The 21,231-nt window shown below is 44.9% G+C and overlaps 1 protein-coding gene across 1 annotated transcript in view; it reads right to left on the minus strand.

Annotated features, from left to right (window-relative positions):
• Window positions 1-21,231, minus strand: part of LOC104279347 (lysine-specific demethylase 4B-like) — a gene marked incomplete at its 3' end in the record, with an annotated part of 49,435 nt that overhangs the window by 25,803 nt on the left and 2,401 nt on the right. Inside the window, exons 2-5 of the mRNA XM_009876604.1 lie at window positions 20,777-20,952; window positions 19,847-19,961; window positions 17,665-17,858; window positions 1,897-1,946 (exon numbers count right to left, since the gene is read on the minus strand). Coding sequence (XP_009874906.1) covers window positions 1,897-1,946; window positions 17,665-17,858; window positions 19,847-19,961; window positions 20,777-20,952 — 535 coding nt within the window. The remainder of the gene's footprint in view (window positions 1-1,896; window positions 1,947-17,664; window positions 17,859-19,846; window positions 19,962-20,776; window positions 20,953-21,231) is intronic.

Below are 21,231 nucleotides of genomic sequence, written 5' to 3' on the forward strand. Positions count from 1 at the left end.
TTAAAGCTACTAATAAAGAAGCACATTTTAAGTGATTAGCACCAATAACATGGCAACACATTAGCATTCTCTCCATGGGCTCCATAGCTCTCCCAGTGAGCCCATTTGCAGCTCAGCTATTCATTTTCCATATTAATTGCAAGCTCGTTTCTCCCTGGAAAACGTCTTCGTGGCACAGGGCAGGGAGAATGCCCAAGCGGTGCTAACGGCTCGTCAGAGTTTCGAAACATCGCCCATCCCAACTTCCAAAAGGTCCCAAGAACCAAAAAAAAAATCATAAAAAATATAAAAAAAGATGACATCATTGAAATTTGTTCCTGGTTTATGCATCGCTGCGTCGCAAAAACGGCTCATGAGGAAGTTACAAACAGCAAGAGACTTTGCGTTCACTTAGGTCAGACTTTGGGGCAGTATTTCAGATTCTACAGAACTCGGGTCAGTCTGGATTCACTGACTTTTTAACAGATGAAAAACTTCTCCAAACCCCAGCAAACGACTAACTTGAACTGTACCTTTGAAATGCACTATTTCTGAGCAGCACTTTTTGCCTCCGTTTGTATTTAGATCTGGATTGTGGCTCTCGGTGCACCCCATGACATTTATACCCCATTTATTCTACATTTATCCTACATAACCAGTTGCTCCTTATTTTATTCCGGATGAAACAGTCGACAGAACGTCAGACTGCCAGCAAGAAATGTCATTCCTACGAATCTGCCTCTTTTCTGGAAAAACAGAATCAGAACTTCTTTTCTTTTGCATCAGAAGAGAGTCTTCCAGATTTTTCCTGCCTGCTTCTGCTGCGCTGACTCCAACAACAGATTTAAATCATTAAAGCATGCCTCACCGAAGATGAAACACGTAGATTTGGAGTTAATTATTCTGGGATGGGAGCTTTTTTTAGCTGGGCAGAGCCTAGAACATTTGCAAGTGAACAAAAATAGCAACAAAAAAACCACATATACAACGAAGACAACAAATTAAAATATATATAGTTCTGCAGGCAGACACCTTCCCTGAAGCTTCCACCGTTACCAATTGGAAATCAGTCGTTTTGGGGGGTTTTGTGGTATTTGAGGTGTTTTTATTATTAAGATGGCCTTTATTGTACTGAAAAGGTAAAAGTGGATGAGGCTGGAATAAAAGGAAAGGCACCAAGTGCAGTGTCTGTCATTAGAGAGCGAGGCAAGAACTTGCTGCTGCTGAATTTTTAAGCACTTTCCTACTTTAAACTGGAAGTAATCAACGCTAGCGCTGCGTAGTTATATTGCAGGAAGAAAGAAGAGTTTCTACCACCTTTTTTTTCTGCAGAAAGTGTGTCTGGGGGTATGAGGAAGACCCCTCGGGGCCACACCACACAGTTCTCACCTCCCTGTGACAAAACTTGCTGCGTAGTTATATTGCAGGAAGAAAGAATAGTTTTTACCACCCTTTTTTTCCTGCAGAAAGTGTGTCTGGGGGTATCAGGAAGACCCCTTGGGGCCACTCCACACAGTTCTCACCTCCCTGTGACAAAACTCATATTACACCCGGAGATGCCCAACAGGTCTCTTAGTAATTTCCCAGAGACGGAAGCATCTGGTTTCAACGCTTCAAAATTCAACGTGGTTTTGGTTTTGGGGGTTTTTTCCATCAATTTTCGTTAGGGTCATGATATATCGTAAGAGCGAGGCTTTGAGGAAATCGTTGCACCAGTGGGAAAACTCACTGACAGGTTTTCCGACTCCTACGTCAATGCAGCAGGTTCATCACGCAGCCCTCGCAAGAGTAAATGCTAACGGCCAGTTCGATGTCAGTTCTTTAAAATCAAGGGCAGGATTCTCCCCAGGATGCTTCAGTTTTTGCAGGAGAGCACACTCACGTGTTTGTGCAAACCCAGGAGGGAGCAGAGCTTACCTTTCGCCAGGCGTTCCAACCTCTTGCCGTGTTCCGGGGGTATGGCATACCTGGGGGAAAGAAAATAGAGTGAAAAAAATCACTTTATAACGTAAAAAGTGTGAAAAAAGACGGCTAGAAACAAGCCTGGTAAGAACCTTTCGCACAGCACACTTACAAACTAAAGTCCGGAAACAGAACCAAAATTTTCTATGTCTGGAAAGTATCAGTAACACGTAACACACAGAAGAATTTTAATGGAAGGCCTTAGAGCTGTTATATGATGTGTGTTATTTTCCTGCATTTTTTGGAAACAGCATCATAGGATTTCACAAGGTAGAAGGAAAACCAAGATGACAAAGTGATGATACAGCACTGGAAAAAAACAGAAATAAATCAGAGTAGGGAATGGCAGGCCTGTTTTCTGCAGGAGAGGGATCTGCAAAACAAAACCATGAGGCTGCGATAAAGATTAACAGGCAAGAAATTCTGGATGGGCTGAGAAGGTGTTGCAAGTTGGGAAGGAAAGAAAATAAAGTTTCAAATGGTTGTTTCTTCTTCCCCAAAGTTGTTCGTTACCTTAGTGCTTTGAAGTTGTACTACCTCAATGCTCACAGGAGCAAAAATCAGACAACTAAGACTTTACACGTTCAGGTTATAAGGTGAGAAATAAATACCAGGATACACTTAAACATGATGACACATGTAACAACATCGGTGGAATTTTGTAAGCTCTTGTTTGCTGACTGCACCAAATTAAACGTGGCTCTCATCCCACGTTTTGTAATGGAGGACTGTGAAAATTTACATTTGCAGGAATGACATTTATTGCCAGCTAGAGCTTTTGTTCCATGGGAATAATCCAAAATGCATTATTTTTGTTATTTCCAATAAAGATGTCAAAAGCCCTGAGGAAAACGGGATATTGCAGCGGGCAATCACGCGATCTCAACAACGGGGAAACAGGATTGATCTGCTTACGATAGGATCTCTCAAAATACACCCGATTTTAGAGGACTTTCAGCCAGTCCCCTCGCTCAGGTTCTCAAGTTTCACGTTTCTCTCCAACGTAAGGAGGAATGGAGAGTGCTGCCTTTGGACAAAATCAAAATTTACCCATTGCTGGTAGGTTGGAAAGGATAATAAAGGACAAAAATCACACACAGGATGTAGATATTCAGCTGATTTAAACCGATTGCTTAGGAAAAAAATAAAAACTAATAAAAAAAGATGGTCAAACACCACGTAGCACCTCATCTTGCAAAATAATAAAAATAGCAATGGACTCCCAACATCCTCAGACCAAAGTTTGACGGTGCCTTGAATTGCGTAATTATCAAACAATTCAATTTCTTGTCTGGGACAAAGCTAGTAGCTTTCCTTTTACAAAGACCATTCATCACTTACATAAATGTGATAAAACTAATCCCGATCCAAAGCTCCTTTGTGGGATTAATGTCCCTTAAAACAGGGAAATGAGACATTCCATTCCTTCTGGGAAAAACGCTGAAGGATTGGGAAAGAACTAATTTATGGCTACAAGGCTGCCGATGATTAATGTAATATCCCCAGTCTACAATGCAACCTTCACTTAATTAGTGCCTGTAATTGGGAGTTGTAAAGATAAGATTAATTGAATCTTGAGGATGTTAAAAGTTTAATACGTTGGAACATGGTTATTGTGTTATCTGAAACTGCAGACTGCAAAAAGCCAAGCTGGGCTTTAGAGAACGGTCCACGGAGAGACAAAGAGAAAGGACTTGCTTGGATAGAAACCAGCAAGACAGGAAGAATTTCCAGCTTATAAAAAAGAACTAGATGTAATAATATCCCAATCAGAACGCCCTCCCACGGAACAGCCTCTCGGTAATTGCCGACTCCCATCTCAGAAATTAACTTTTTTGTTTGGGCCAGTCTTTTTGGAAGCAGAGCTTCTACATCCTTGCCCATCGACGCTCAGCAATTCAAAACAAAATGAACCGCAGAAGAGAATTAAAAGTAGGTCAAATCCTGCTCTAAGTTGCACTCGCAAATCTGACTGATTTACATGACGATAGGCAATGAAGAAAGAATTTGGGCTGCTCTTCTGAAGCAGTAAGGGAAACAGAAGGCTTCTGCAAGTATCGCACAGATTGAGCGAGCGAGCTCGGTCTAGACATGAAATGATTGATTACAAGGTAGAATAACAACGGAGGCGACTCGGAAAGATTAGAAATTGCTGCAATCAAGGGAGCACTGTTATTGAGCACAGGAACATCCACGAAGGGCTGGCTTTTGGGTACGACCTTACGGCACCAGCCTCTGGCTTTCACTATGAAAAACTGCCAGGCCCCGCTCGGGGCCCAAAGCCCTTGACAGAGGGACCTGACGAAACGTCGTCATTTGGGACGATTTGTTACCACCCTTCTCGCACCCACAGGCTGGGGCGCAGCTCGACGGTAAAACATCTTCAATTCCAGAGCCAGCTGACAAGATTACACATGGGGAAGCACATCCAGTAATCAGCTTTTCTATATGCACAATTCTGAATACTTCAAGACTTTTTTTCCCCACCAAGTCACACAGTGGCTTTCCTCTAGATCTCCCAGGCAAATACCAAACACTTCCCTTCTCTGTAACAACTCGAAACAAGCAAAAGACCACTTTTATGCCATTTGGACAAAAAAACCAGACCACAGCATCCACAAGCCGAGCACGAGAACTGCCCAATGCTTCTTGACCCGTTGCCAGAAGCGTTTCTGTGACGTCCTCCTGCCCGGGGCAAACCGAACCCAGCGCAGAGCAGGACTAACTTCGATCCAGCCTTGAGCAGACATCTCCTTTTAAAATTTTCCATTGCCCCAAACAACCTAAACTAAAGAGAAGTGATAGCATAAATATTTTAACAACCCTTCTTAAAATCCATCTTTTTATAGACTACTTGTGCTTCAGAGAAAACACCTGCAGCAGCCGATGGAAAGGACAACGGTGCCGGAAACGTTGACCTTGAGCCACTGCTTCGAGTGAAGAATCTCTCCTCTCTGGTTCAACCTGTAAAAGCCACATACATTGTGCTAAGCCAGCGGCTGGTTTAAGATATATCAAACTTCTAAGCAAGTGGGCTTGCAAACAAACCAAGAGACTGATGCCTTCCAAGGGTTGGCCTTGCAGCCGCTGACCAAGACGAAGGGCCAAGCTCACCCTGAAAACCTGCCCCTCAGCACTCTGTCGGATTGCAGCATGAATAACGGCTCGCTGCTTCGCCAGGGAACACAAGATTTACAGAATGGGGGGAAAAAAATAAAAATCTCAAGACAAAAAAAAAAGTTATAGCTGTATGACTCGCATGTCATCTTACCCCGAAGTCAACAATCTGAAAGTAATATACGGATCCTTCTAAATTACCTTCTTCTACTCTTTCTACCAAATCAAGAGGAGGTCTCTCAAATGGATTAAGCAGCATTTCTACAAATACAGAACTCACTGTTCTACCTGAAAGATTTTCAGCTTCCAAACTCGTTTCACGGAACCTAATTCCAACATTTCTGATCCCCACATCCGTGTCATTTCCTAAGTTCTTGAGTATCCTGCAAAACTGATTCCGACCTCAATCACCAGACGTCTGGATCGCAGGTCCAGGGGGCATTGGCCACAAAGCCACAGACGTGTTAGACAATCATTTCCCTACGGTGGTAGTTTGCTTTTGTTAACCTAAGTTTAACTGGACATTCCCCTTTTTCACCCTTAACACACACACACACACACACACACACCCCCAATAAAAAAGATCCTTCCTACTTGCCATAAAGGATGTCATTAATAGTGTAATTTTCTTGGTGTTTTGTTTATTCCCCTGGAATGGCTTGATGGATGCGGATAATTATCAGACTATAAAAGCCAGCAAATGTGCTATTTTCTATCGCTCTAAATCATCAAACAAATAAAGTGTGAAACAGCATTTTTGAATACAATTTTCCCCTCTAATGGCTTAGAATTATTACCAGGAACAATGAAAATAAATAAGCAAATGTCTGGTGAGTTAAGAATTAAACGACTATGTCAGTAAAACAGAGCAGACAGACCATCCTGGGACACAAGGACCGGTTTAGAAGCCATTAAGGGATGACATAACAACGGCAGCGACAGCTTCCAGCATCGGGCGCTCTCCAGGGACTTGCCAGTCGAGCTCGGATTCTGTCCTCACCGCTGCTTCTTCAAAGGGGCTGCAATGCAATTTTGTCCTCTTCTTGGCCGCTTTAGCCCTGACAAAGGCAACCCTCAGCCTCCTCGTGCCCTCTCTGCTGGTTTATCTCTGCTGAAGAGGAATTGCTCGCACCCGAAGCTCTCACCGGCTTTGGGAGAGGACAAAACCATCCTGTCCTTTGGTTCAACCCCACCCCAAAGCTTCCAAGACCTTTTCTTGGCACAGTCATCACACACACACACGTGGAGCTTTTGATCGTCACACCACCTCGCCCTCCCACCTCGTCACGTGTCACCTTCTCCTCGCTCCACCACCGAGTAATTAAGGAGTGATTAGATGACTAAAGCTCACGCACCCACCCTCTGGTAGAGACCGGGCACCATGGGCTCGAAGTTCAACCACAAGGCTCCGGAAATGTCACTTCAGCCGGATTCATGCGAGAAGGTAAGAAAGTTAATTTCACAGTGTCTGCACAAGGTCTGGCCAAACAGGCCCCACGCAGTTTAACATGCTATAATTACCGAAATAAGGAAGAGAAACAAAACGAGAGCAGCGCGTTTAAAATGCCTCGGCCGGTGTGTCAAGCTGGGGGTTAGCTATCTGTCTTCGAAGCAGATTTAGTTGTGCCAAGAATATTGACCCTTTGAAGATTCAAATGCCAACCCACCCTCAGTGGTGACAGGCAGAATAAAAAGCCATTATTTCACTCTCTGCAAGACAAAGCGTGTCCATAAATGCATCATCTGAACCTTGACCTTCAACATCTTTAGCCCCCACGACAGCAGTAACGTCTCCAAAGAAAACCCCTTACTCTATCAAGAATATTTATCACCCAGCAGAAGCCATTAAGAACCAGCCCTACGCACAGGGTAGTCCCTCATTTGCAAAGTTCATCTCCTGCTTCAAAGGCCTAATTTTTCCACAAGGTAAAGTATTTGTAATACTACATCTCCTAGCAGTGTCAAAGTAAAGCTCAGAGCAACAAAAGTCTTTTTTTTTTCCATGCTATTTTTAAGCTGTTTTGCAGCCTGTATGAATAAAAAGGTATTTCAACACGAAGAAGAATGGATCGCTCCTCTGTCGTCTCCCTCCCTTCCACGGTCACCTCTCTTTTCCTCACCTTTTCCTCCACATTTAACCTCCCTTCATCCCTCTCTACCTCCCAGATTGTTAAAGGACAGAAATCAACTCCCTTTCTTCTTCTCCTCATCAATATCTGAGGTTACCTTGCCGTGAATTTGCTCTAAGTATCCAGTTTCCCCTCTCAAGATCACCGCTGGGTGAAGAAAACCTCTGGCCTCCCTCCGGCCCCTTCTCTGGAGGCTCCTTCACATCGCAAACACGTGCTCTGGAGATAAGATCGCGCCCGGATCAGAGCGCTCCTTGTTCCTGGGAAAGAACCTTTATCGAGCGTCTGCAGTTTTATCTTTAATGGATCGTTTTACAGGACAATAGATGATGGGATTCAGTATCTCTAACCAGCAGTGTCAATGATTTCAAATAATGACATTTTCATTGAAATACACGCAGGGAGAAAGATAAACACAGAGGCTGGGGAGTATCTGCTCACGAAGCCGTAATAAGGAGTAAATAGGTAATGACAGAACAAGATTACAGCCACACAAACACCCAAATCAACCTGTCTTGCGCAGCGCGGAGAAAAATGAGCTCTGCAGACAGCGACTCAAACTCAACCCTTTGGGAAGCAGCCCAGGAAGAAAATGAGGACAAAACCTGCTCAGAAAGGGCCTGGGTACCAGCAAGATTCTCAGCACTCACCCACAGGGCCCCTCTCACCCTGTACCATCTCTTTTCCAGGCGTGTAGCTGCCCGATTCCCATCCCAGCGGCGAGCACGATATGAAGGAACGGCAAGAGAGAGGAGGAAATTCCTCCTTCCCTTAAGGAGGTAAAAGTTTGTGCGACTGCAAACTCTTCCTTTGCTTCCCAGTGACGACGGGCAGAATATCTGGGGTCAGTTGGGATCGAATCCTTACGGATTGTTGAGAGGTTAGAGTCAAACCTGACTTGTGCCGATCACAGGCTGCTAAAAGACTAGAGCTAGAAATAGAACTAAAGAGGCATTAGTTTCAAGAAGTGACATTGGAGAGCAGCTTTTTAACATTCCCATTTATAAAGCAATATGAATTTTCAAGAGCTACGCCTGAATTCCCAGCGACGAGATTTGCACAAAACAACTCAGCAATTGGCTACTTCCACAGTGTTTCACCAACCCCAACCTCAATGGATACTTAAAAAAAAAAAACACACCACACTAACAAAAAAAGGAGATTTTCCCAGAACTCCAATGCAATTTTTAAATACTATTTTAAACCAGAGAGTTTAATATGAAGGACCATCTGCTCTTGGAAAGACTATCGATGTAGCCGTCCAGTTCGCTTCACGGCAACAAATGCCAGGCACAAAGCACAAAATTACAAATCACATTGGAGTGACTCTCCTCCCACGTGTACGAAATAAAGCCATAGCCTGCTTCTGCATGCTGTGAATGAGCAGTATAAATGAGGTATTTTACTAAGAAAAGGTGTTTGGGGAAAACCATTATGAAATCATTTATTCATTCAGTTTGGCCAGGAAGATAATTAGTATACAATTCAACAGAGATTAATGGCTACAATATTCATCCCCTTGCCGTCCTCCGTTATTTGTTTGAAGAACCTGTTCACATTAGATTTATTTCCCAAAACTGGCAATCGGATTATTAATTACTGGTTGCTTTTTGTAGCGGATACTATATAAATATAAAAGAAAAGCAAAGATTACGCTTCAAATACCCTTATATTCTAAAAAAAATATAAATCTCTCATTGCAACACATGAAACGGGGAGAAAAAAGGTAACGAGGGCAGATCACAGATGTTCCGACCTGTACCAACTGGCCTGAGAGCTGCCTCTTTACCGGGCACAGGCACATGCTCACTGCTCCTGCAAAAAAACCAGATAATTGCCTACAGCAGAACAAAAATCTGCTCACTGGTAAGGAAAGGTATTTTGGGATTAGGAAACCCCTTGCGCTAGAAGTGCAACTTCTCTACACACACTCCTTTTTTTTGAGGGGAGAAAAGGTTGAATGCTCCTCACCCATCCATCACGTCGCATTGTTTCAAATCACTGCTTTGAAGGCGGCGCCGAAGCTCTTGCCCGCATCAAAGCCAGAAGTGTTCTGGCCAAGATTTGATCTTGAGGGAGAGGGGTTGTGAAGTCTCCTTGAGTTCTTCTGCTTGATCCCCTCTGTCACACCGCCTGGCCAGTTAGAAACGGAGCAGCTGGAAACCCAGCGCCCACGTTACTCGGAGCACTAACCAGTTAACGACCACGCGGCGCTCAGACGATGTGAGTGCTATTTAAGCACAGTCATTACTACGGGCTTCTGTTATTTGAAACTACACTTGTACTGCACTTGGCATCACCCAATGTCAATTTTCTCCGCTGAGTAAAGAAAAAATCCCCGCTGATTTCTGCCAACGAAATGTGAATAAAGACAAAGCTCTGCGGTACCACCGTTGGTTCCTTCTGGTCTCTCCAGCCCCTGCTCTCAGCGGCACACCAAGCCAGGATTTGCAAGCTCATTCTCCCACAGGGCCCAAGTCAGATCAGGCTGAAAGAGCTACACGAAGCACGGAAGGACACCTCCCTCCCATCTCGCCTCGGTGGCAGAGTGCACCGTTCCAGAGCCTCCGTTATTAAAACCAATCTGTGATCCTGCCAGACTTCCACAGACCTTCATTTCAAATCGAGCCTGAGCTTTGAGCAGACACTTCCAAACCGCAAGAATGACTTGTGGCAAGAGCCTTCTTGGATCAAAGACACGCTTCTCTCAACCCAGGCTGGGACTACTGAGCTGTGATGATTTATTAGCGCTGGACGAATGGGACATACACGCACTAAATGCTGTGTCAGGGGAGTGGGAGCCCACCTGAAGACACTGGTGTGAAAAGGAAGATGTGATCCAGGATCATCAGCGAAAGGCACCAAGGGAAGGATCTCCACCCTGCTACGTCAGGTACAACTCACGGATCAACTCTGACCTCTGAACGGGTTATAATTTCAACAAACTATCTAAAACAGGCCCAGTAAAGATGGACATAAAAAGCACAGAGTGAAAACTAAAATGGCAGCAAAGTACACGCCAATGCCACATCTTCTGCAGTGGATTTAGACAAGGGAGAAAAAAAATTAAGGAGAAGAAGGGGAAGTAACTAAACAGCACAGAGATGAGGGAGGAGGAGGGACACTGAACGGGTACAAGCAGCCAGCTGGGTGGGCTCATTTCATTCTTTCTCTTTCAGGGCAACGGTCCCTTCCTTGGACAAGTTCTGCGGCTGATCCCATCAGTCCAAGAGCCTGACTTGACCTTCACGGCATTTTCTCTCAAACTTAGAGGAAGGTGAATAAAGAAAGGCAACACGCGAATGCTACATCCCCAAATACGGTGCCTCCTCTGCATAATCTGTCTACAACGGCGTAATGAAACACAACAAAAATCTAAGCCTGTTCAATAGAAAAACCTCCACTACTCCAACCGCAGACACCTGCTTGGGAAGATAATCCACAGAACACAAGTTAGAGCTCATAACTCTTCATATAGTTTGGTTTGACGACTTAACCGCATTAAAACCACTCCAGTCGCCCAAGATTAGTCTCTGCACAACACGCCAATCCCTCAGATTTTTCAAGCAGGCTCCCAGCCCGCGCCCCCCCGCTCCCTTTCGAAGGAGATTTAGTCCATCCTTCACCCACAGCACCACCTCCAGGACAAAGAGCCCCTCCGCCCCGAGGGGAGCCTGGAGGAAGGCTCGCGTGAATATCAGTAGCACGGCGTGGTTCGTATTGATTAACTAATGACTGCGGTCTGTGAAGCTTGAAAGGCTGTATTAATAACTCACTGCTGCGCTGCTCTCATTTATCAGCAAATTACAGGAGGATGCAACTCTGCATCTCAATATATCACCGCTTTCAGGAATTTCGGAGCAAATCGACACGCGCGTGGATTCTCAATGCGGAAAGCCCGCCGCAAAGCGGCTTTCACCTCGCGGTTCTGGAAGGGGAAGGCGAGTGAAAAGCTGTTCTGCCCGGCCATACTTTATCTCGCTTCCCTTTTATTTCTTTTAATGAATATCGCTGTTCCTTCCTCTCTCCCTTTTATCAACAGAAAAAGGTCTTGCTTTGCCAAATCTGCCCAAGAGCAAATGGTGTTGCACTTAATCTATAAATCAACCATCACCATAAATCTTGCTCTTTCTCCATCCAAAACTGCAGAGCTGTAAAACAGATTACACGGGATAGAAGAGGCAGGAAGGAAATTTGTGAGCTGCAAGGAGCCCATCATGGCCAAATGGCCTCTCCTGCCCCTCCTTTCTCCCTCACTCCACCCCAACAAGCCCATAAATCTCTACGGTCAGGAGCGGAACACGCAACCAGCAAATGTGTGCACCCATTTGAGAGCAAGGCAACCTCACACACTTTGCGTGGAAGGCCAACGAAGACCCTGGGGATCAAGGGAGGAAAGGCTGCAGAATCTTCTTCTGAACTCCCCAACGACAAGAAATAGGAAAAGGAAAACTTGAGGAAAAAAAATTCTGGGTATGGAGCAAAAGGAAAAGTCATAGCATAACAACTCCAGAGTGCTTGGTTCCCTCAAGGGTAAAACGCGATTGTGATCCCAGCTAATCTCGCTTTAAGAAACTCACAGGATCTCCAGGGTGCAAGGGTTACCGAGATCCAAATAATCAAGACTTATAATCACATCTGATCAATTCAGCAATTCAACCGCCTCGTGCAACGGCCCCCTAAGGGAACATAATAGTTAGAAGGGAATAAATGATGCAAGGGCCAAGTGCCCTTCCCCCCCGCCGCCATACAATTCAGTAGCAAACATTAAACCCAGCTGCTTTAAATGAGATTACATCAAGCTCACAACAAACTGCAACATATGCGAGAGCGTGTGAAAGCAGAGGATGGTGCGGAATACCGCAGGGGGGAAATGGGGATAAGGCCCCGGCAGCCCGCACTGAAATGAAGAAGAGGACAAGCTGGAAGAGTTAAGCTCCGTGACTGTATTAGGTCATTTTCTTTCTCCAAGATAGTTTTTCAGGGATTAACATTTTCTATCCTGGGGGGAAGGACAGGACAAGAACTCGGCTGAGACAGCTGCAATGCTCCCTAAGACAACAATGGAAAACAAACTCAGCGGTGAGATCCTCGGCTTCGTATCTGCAGCTGCTTTAGGACATGCTCTTAGCCAAGAATAAAGAGGGCTCCTTTTACAATCCTCTCCCAGGGGAACAATCACGTCTCGCTTTAAATCTCCCCATCACCACCCTGTTAGAAGATGGGAGCCTTCCCTATGGATGGTGGCACCAGGAAAAGATACTACAGTTACACCAGGTCATCCCATGGACTTGTCTCGATTCCTACAGACATACTCACCCTACGCAGGGGACCCTGCTAGACACCTGCAGGAAAGAAAGCAGAAATTCTAAAATACTTCAAGCAACCAACTTTTCAGGTAACTCTACGTACATTCAAGCAAGCAGTCCTGAAAGACTTTCACAAGACAGAATTCCAGAAGTGTTTTTTTAAAAGGCAATTGTATCTGTGACCAGTGCTTTCATCTAATCACATTATTTTAAAGTTCCTTTGGTAATTTGTCCTTAATTCCACATAAACTGCTGTTCTGGCATAAAGTGTACTTTGCGATATCAAAGTCAAACAGATTAGGCATGATCCACTTTCAGCAAGGGAATCTTTTGGAGAGGAGACCATACAACTTAAAAGCTAAAGCTGGCTCCCTATTTTAATTAAAGGGGATTAAACATCCATCATGATAAGGAAACGGGGACATTTTATAAAATCAATTACCATCCTCAGTGTCACTCTGGTTTAACACCTGCAGCTTCCGAGAGAAATAATACAGTTTAACATCCCATTAGTCCTTACAGGAGGTATATTAAATATTGTTGCTACACAGCAAGATCGGTTACAAACTATCTGAGAAAAATAACCTTATTACCCAGCCAGGTGTTCCTCTGTTGACAAAACAAGAGAGAGACATTAGGCCTCCAAAATGCATCCATCAAATTCACATTATTGAGATTTAAAGTTTCCTTTGGCACTTCCCTCTCGCGGGAAGCCCTTGAGGTGGGTATTGGACGTTTTTTATAGAGATGAAGCAAAGTGCTGGTGGAGCGCGGCCGCGTTTAAAATCGCGCTTTTGAAATCGCAAGGGCTGAGACGCACGCGTTCCTCAGCGAAATGCCATAATAACCATGAAGTATAAGCCTTGGCATTCAGTTTTGTTGCTTCTGTCATTATAAAACACAGTCTTCTGTTAGCGTCGTTTGACAATCTGCTCTATTTTAGGTCCCAGCATATGAATGTATGAGGTAATTATACATAATACGTATAATTGATACAGTAAAATCTCCCACCACGAGAGATTTAATATAGGGCTGCAAAACGAAATACATTCAAACTTCTGAAAAATAAACAAAAGGCAGACCATGAAAAAGTTGTAATTAAACTACTAATGGGAGAGGGACGTTTTCTTGTCATCTGAGAAACCAGCAAGTGAGAGACTCAATCTGGCAGCTCCCTGCCCGAGAAGCTTAACGCCGAGTTACGCAACAGCTCCCGACTCCGGGGAGGTTTGGTGGGAAGTGCCCGCACCTTCCAGGCCACCTCTGCAGCCTGTCAGATGGATTTTCCTGTTAAAAACACCACCGGTGTGTGACTACAACGCAGACACCCGAGAAAAGGCCCATCAGGAGCGATGAGCATCTTCGACACCGAGACAAGCGGAACCCAAAAGGGGCAGGATGGATCCCTCCGCTGCAGCAATCGTTACGGCTAAAGACACGTAACGCTGCTCCTTCTTCTTGGAACAAGCCGACAGAATTTAAGAAATAAATGCACTGCAATCTACAGGCAGGGATAAATCATTTAATGAGACTGGAAGCAGCAGAAAAGCTGTCTTCCATTAACCCCTTTCCTCTCCCTCATCAGCGGACGACCCTTCGCTGCTCAAGTGCTTCACTTAGCGCTGAACAATTCTTTAACCTGCATCCCCAGTGACACGACTCTGCGCGTTGCTGCAGCCTCCTCTAGTCCGCTTATGGGAAGAAACAGGACAAGAAAGCGTTGGCAGCAGGACTTCTCCGCAGTGACAGAGACACACATTAATCAACGAGTTGTATGACTAAGCAGATGCTCATTAGGTTGTACAAAGAAGCCATCTTCTGTTGTTGAGCCACGGGTATTTATTTCAACTGCAATCCAAGCAGTCCCCAAAGCACCTGTTTTGCAGGAGGTATCACCCAAAATTCTAAAGACAGAAGTGAAAGACACGGACCAAAGATTACTTCAGTAACCATCCTCCCTGACCTACTGGACGGGTTCCTTTCCCAGCTTGTCTTTGTCCACCGAGGAGGCTTCTCATGGTCTGCACGTATCACCCAGACCTCCCCGAGAAGGTACTTCACCCCTTCCACAGCAAATAAACACAGAGAGTTCTTGGAGAGCCCACTTGAACAAGCTCTGGGAGGCAACCTTGATCAGCCCTCACCTTGTCTTCATGAGGACACAGAGCTGGTGGCTTCTCACCGCTCTTATGCGGCAAAGCGGGGCTTTGGTTGCACAGCCTGGATTAAAGGAGCCCGGGACGATTTAGGAGAGACATGATGAAAGAGTTACGTTTTTTAACAGACAATTCTGAAGCAGAATACTAGCAATATACAAAGTCCTTTGTTTCACTATATAAATAAATACCTGACAGCCAAACAATAATTCTCTGTCTTTTTTCAGAGCTCGACCCCAAGCCAGTGGACTTGGTAACTCTGCACACTCCTGCTGTTCCCCAAGCTGGTTCGAAGATGATCACCGTCAAAGAGTCTATAAAAAGGCTGAAGGAAGCTAGGAAATTTCCACAGAGGTGGTGCCAGAAAAGCAGAACTAAGGTTTTAGCCATCTTTGAGTAAAGCCAGGCTGCACCACTGGAATTTCATCGCTGAAGTCCAAGAGCTCCCCCAGCTGAGCTCCGGGATGACTGCAATCACAGCCAGGAAAGAGGCAAGGGCTCCCACCCCTGGAAAGTTCCAGGTCTGCTCAAAGAGAGATTCAGATTTTCTCCTCAGAAGCCAACGCTCGCTCACAGAAGAGCTTGAGCACTCATTAACAGACGCTGTCACAGTGAAGAACGAGGCAGAAATTACTTGGGCAAGGGGCATACTCTTGCCTGATGCTTGAGGGACCAGCAGGGAGGCCTGCCAAACCAGCAGTGGCATCCTGTCACAATACATCTAGTTTTGTGTTACACACTGTCATCTATGTAAGAAAACTCCACCGAATGGGAAAACATTTTGCCCAAAAACGTGGTCTGTCCTCAAAATCCTCATTTTCCCCAAACCCTTTAAGGTTTATGGAACTGAAATCCGTCTTTAGGGACTATCAGGTGTTCTCCAGCACGTCCCCCAAATCCTCAAAAGATAAGACAGAAATAAAAGTCACACAGAGCTTCGAAGATCTGGGATTCACCGGATAGAATTCCCCCATCTACAATTTCCAATTCTTTCCAATTCTTAATTTCCTCACACAAGCATGCCACCCACAGGTGTTTCGAGTTGTACTGTCTGGAGATTTGTTTTGTTTGTTTCTCTACTCTGCAATCCCTATTTCCTACGGAAACAACGGCAAACATAAGGACAGGAGTAAAAACCACTGTTCAGTAAAGATGAGGTGCAGCGAGTTTATCATCCTTACGCGATACACAGTCCATGGATATGCACACATTTTAGCTACAATACTCAAAAAATCACCTCCCAAAAACAATCTCCAAAACCAAAGAAAAAAAAAACAAAACTCAGCTTGAAGTTCCTAAGACACATGCAAGATAAAAAACAGCTTAGGTCAGACTACAAATCCTGCACGTACGCTTCTTTTAGCAGCTGTTCTGTAACTTCTGCTCACAACGGGAGAGTTCACGGAACAGCAGTTACTCTCCTGCTGTAACCAGCTTCTCTTTTCAAGGTAATCTGCTTTTATTTCTATTTTTTGAAAACGATAACCCTCCAATCCTTGGCTGGGAACAAAAAGCGAGCAGAAAACAGAGGAGGCAGAACTGATAATACAAGAGGAGCAGTTGGAGAGAGCCACGACCTCGGGATGAACGCCCGCCCGGTCAGTTGTTGGTGCCTCTCTCAGAGCAGCCAACCCTCGTGTGCTGAGGTGCTGCAAGCACCAGCCCAGAGAAGACGCTGGTTTTGCAGGTGGTCACTGGGCTGTAGGAGCAAAGGAGAGGACACTGGGCTTCTCGTGTGCTGGTGGCACCATCTACTGGAGATGGGGCGTCAGTCGAAACAGGCTGGATGAACCGCAGCCGAAGATGAAGGAAAAAACTGACAGTATCTAAACTGAGAGTGTGTCGCATTTCAGCCCTAATCCCGAAATATGGTTCTCGAGACCAAGCTCGTTTAACATCGTAAGAGATTCTGCAAAACCCTCGCGCATCCGCCTCAAAGAGAGAGACTAAGAATCAGGCATGCTGGGGAAACAGATTTCCTGACGTGCTGGAAAGGTTTAAAAAATTCACATTAAGACTCCAGCTGAATGCTGCAGCAGATTCAGCCTCTCCTTACGCTCCTTCCCCAGACCATTAAAGAACACTGGATCCATTCATTACAGCCCCTCTGCTGTCAGTAGCTTTAACATGCCCACGGGCACGACCAGCCTGGAGATACTTGGTGTCACCAGGGACTCATATTGCAGAGAAATGGGAGGATCTCGTCTGCCACTGCCAGGGCACGACGACAGCAGCTTCACAGTGACATTTAAGCTCTAATTTGCACGCAAATGTCAATATTTATTAGTCACATCAAGATCTTCAGTAAAGCTCTTCTGGGTTGCTAAGTCTCTGTGGTTATACTTTTAAATAGGAAAAGAAAAGAAGACAAAAAAAGGACAGCCTAGGTCTTGGTAACATGTTGCAGATTTCCTGGCTTAATTTCATCCTTACCTGTTGGTTGTTTTTGCAGAAAGTTATTTCCAACCAGTCTACGCATCAACAGCGTTGGAAAATGCTTATCATTAATTCTAAAAATCAACCATGAAAAAGTAAGCCTCTGACCTACCTTGTTCCTGGGAGTTGTAAACATATTTACATATTTAAATAATGGAGATTTTTAAAGTAACAGATGTTTCCTGCCTACAGCACAAGGCAGGAACAACAGCCTTTCACTGTGCAAGGGCATCTGAAGCACCCACACGCTCCCATCACCATTTGCTCTCCCAGGTCAGTGGCAGAGCTCTCCTGGGCATCAGCTCCCCAAAAGGCCCGAGTGCCGAAATTTGTTGTCACCTGTAACGTCAACGAGTCTCCCTAATTCTGCTCCTGTTCTAGAAAGCCAGGAGTTAGGCCTTTGAGCAAGTCAGCGCGAAAAAAAAATGTAAAACTGCTTTGAAACACAGAGTAGGAAAGACGGAAACTAAGTGAGAGACTAAATAGGGTGGATGAGATTAGGCAGCCCTGAAAAGAAGGTACTGCAGAGTCTCTAAGCGAGGGCAAAGGTACATCCAGTAGTGCTCTATCACTCACCAGGATTTTGGTTCCCCAAAATGCAAGTAGTTGATGCTGTACAGATCCATGTCCTCTGTATGCCAAGCAAATGTCGTTTTCCACATGCCAAAGTAGAGGTAGGGAGTGTTTACCCCTTCTATAATAATGCCACACTCGTGTTGCACCATGTCCAACAGCGTGTTCAGGTTGCCGATATTCCATTCGTCCACGTCCTGTAATTCAAAGGAGACGTTTCATACTGGAACATAACCAGAAATCGCTCAGCAGAGCACTAGCCCACAGCTTCCTTGCAGTGCCCTAAGATGTGGATATCCTAGAGTTATCTGCCTAATTTAATTCCACCTACTTCCAGAGAACTTACTTTTAGGGTTCATTGATAACCACAAAAAGGACACGTTACCGCTACTTTGTGGCAAAGGGACAGGTCACCAGCTTCTCACTAAATGCGTTCTCTGAAGAGGCATTTGTGCTACGCAACACCGAGGAACCGTTTGCCTAATAAACATAAGATTAGCTAAGGGTAAAATACACTTCTCTCAATGATATATTTCGTCCAGACATTCTTCACCTGATGAACATGTACCAGCTGATGAGAAACACCAGGCTTCAACGCAGCCCAAGTGGCAGAAGTCTCTGCACCATCTCAGTGCTTCAGATAAAGAACAGGGAAGACAGTTTTGTTATTATCAATATTTAAACAGAAAGGGCAATAAAAAGTTGTAAATCTGACAGCTGGTTTTCTCCACTTCAATGTGAAATAGAAAAAAAAAAAAGTCACCCAAACTGGTGCAAATCTTCCAACCTTGAGATTGCCTGAAGAGTAATAAAATCTCAAAAAGGAAACTGTGAGTTTCCCTCACACTCCTTGTAGCAGTTACGCATGCGAGTAACCGATGGGCACGTAAGCAATCCCAGCTTCACGCTGCAAAACTCAAGCTGCAAACCCTTGAAAGTTTCTAAATTAACCCAAAAAATCCCGTACTTGCAGCAAGGTCAGTCACGGGATGACAGGAGACACTCTTTAGGTGTGATGGGTAATTCACTTATTTCATTTCTGCTTATAGGAACTTGAAGGAAACTGAAGGAGACACCGCGTATATTCAAAATGCTGCAGAAAATACTTCCCCTAAAGTTTTTGCCTGGTCATGTCACCTCCCCTGGTCACACCTTGGAGAAGACCACGATGCTCCATGAAAGCACCAGACCCTACGGATAACCTGAACGTTGATCTGGATCGTCCATAGCTGTGAAGGCCTCAGCTACCTAAGTTTACTCCAGTTAATTCCGTTTTAAACCACACTGGTAATAAAAAGACATTTTTACATTAACACACAGCTTATACTGCAGACAAACAAAAAAAGAAAAAAGGCCACTTTCCTCTCAAAACTACAGAGGAAGGGCACTGCTTGAAATTAGCTGCCGAAACAGAGCAAAAGAAGATAAGCAACCTTTATCATTTGCTGCAGAGGAAGCCACAACAGAATTACACGGGAGAATTAAGCAGAAACCACAACAGAATCAAGCACAGGATGCAAATACACCAAGGAAAAGCTCAAACTATTTGAACTGTAAAATAATTTAGCACGTAGGTGCATTGTATCCCAATACAGCTGCTTACAAAGGAAAAAATATCCAAACACAAATATTTTCGTTGTGTTAAGAATAAAAAAATAGTATTTCTGAGGAAGCACCCAAATGCCGCTTTCTTCGGGCTCTCTAAGGCGCTTCAGCAGAAATCTCTATTTTATTCCCTTTAGAAAAAGGAAACAAAAACAAAACAACTAAACCCTGGCACGATAGAGATCAGAATCAATACTTTAATTTACCTGCATACTATCATAAATATTTGGGTATATCATTATGATAGCAGTCCTGTTTTCTTTAACAACCATTTCTGCAAGCTATATAGAATTTTCAGTCACTCGCTTTTTAAGAACTCCTCTAAATCACCTTTTTTTCCCTCATTTTTCTAGTAAAACCAAGCTTTTCACAGCTTCCATCAGCCTTACTTACCCTGAATCTCTGGGGAAGGTGAGAAGCTCAGTGAGATTTTTGTAATGAGGGAAAAAGAGGTGTTATTTGGGGGGGTTTTTTAAGGTTGCTAAATTAAATTCTGCATTACTGCTCCTAATGAAAGAACAGCTATAAGGAAGTCGGTATCCATATGTAAAGCAAATAAAAAGAGGAGCATTTCACTTACGGCGTCGTATAGCGAGCCGCTGATATCAGCCCCATAAATCGGGGAGACAAATGTCAGGTTCTTCCAGTATTTACGCTCTAAGTCTTCAAAATCTTGATGGCGGGGAGTACAGTATCTGGTAAGAAGAGGGAAAAGATAAGGATGGAACCAGTCCCAAGGAACACCCATCACCGACTGAACAGCAGCACGCTCAGGTTACTGAAGGTCCATTTCAGTTTTAATCCCGTTCAGATTCATACGATTTCCTGCCTTCTACATCGTTCTACAAAACCTCCGAGCACAGACTAACGGGACGTGCAGCACCAGATCCCCATCCCAAGGGCGCAGGAGAGGAAGGTGTCACCAGGGAGCTGAGGGCAGGTAAAGCACTCACGGATGTGCTGCGGTCCCGGTGTTTCGGAGCTGACTGCGGGAGGTCAGCACGGCTCGAGTTAAAAGCCAAAGTCCTCCAGAGCTCTGGGAAACGGATTCCGGAAGCAAGACCCAACCGCAGCTCGTAGCAGTTGCTCGTCCCAGGTAAGGGAAGCGCTCCGCCAAGTTCCCAGTCACTTGGGAAGATGCTCATGTCATGAGTTTTAGCTCGGGCACTCCAAGACCCTCATATTTCTACCTCAGGCATGGAACGCATTTTCCAGAGCAACCACGTCAAGAGCTCTCCTTCCAGTCCCAAGTCATTCTTTTCAGGCAGATTCACCACCAAATACTGACTTTGAAGAACGTTCCTATAACAACCCCCAGGAAAAGATTTAAGATACACCAAAAGCTGCCAAGCTACAAACTTGAGACTCTTCTTCAAGAAAAAGCCACTCCCTCCAAAACACGTCCTGTTTAACACGGCCACGTTTTCTTTTCGGCTTGTTTCTAGAGAGAAAGGCTTTACACACAACTCCCCCGCTCACAACGCAAGCGCGTCGCCTCACACTAACGTACTTCTCGCTGTTGGCCAGACGCCGGTACTCTCCCACAGTCATTGGTTTCTTCTGGATGTTATATTGGGTGAATAACCCCGACTGCCCAGTAACCACCTGTTGAATAGGGGCTGGGATAACCATGTCATCGATGTCGTCATATGTTTTGCGGGGTTTCCATTCTTTGGGAGGAATCACCTGGAATTAGGGAAAAAAGAAAAAAAAAGAAAAATTTGATGTTCACAGCAGGCAAACACGACTTCTACTGAAAATAAAAACTGTTGAAGTGGAAGGAATTCCATCCTGCTGCTGCAGGTCATTACATAACGGGAGCATCTCGAATGACCGGCACATCCGACAAGACACCTGTTGTGCACCTGCTGAAGCGCAGAGCTGGCTCACACGGGGAGCGGGCTCGTCGCCCGCCTGCCAGCACTCCCTCTGGCACTGACGGTGGCCAGGGACGGGAAGGAGATA

Source organism: Apaloderma vittatum, unplaced genomic scaffold (genome assembly GCF_000703405.1).
Source record: "Apaloderma vittatum isolate BGI_N311 unplaced genomic scaffold, ASM70340v1 scaffold309, whole genome shotgun sequence".
In the NCBI taxonomy this organism is placed as follows: domain Eukaryota; kingdom Metazoa; phylum Chordata; class Aves; order Trogoniformes; family Trogonidae; genus Apaloderma; species Apaloderma vittatum.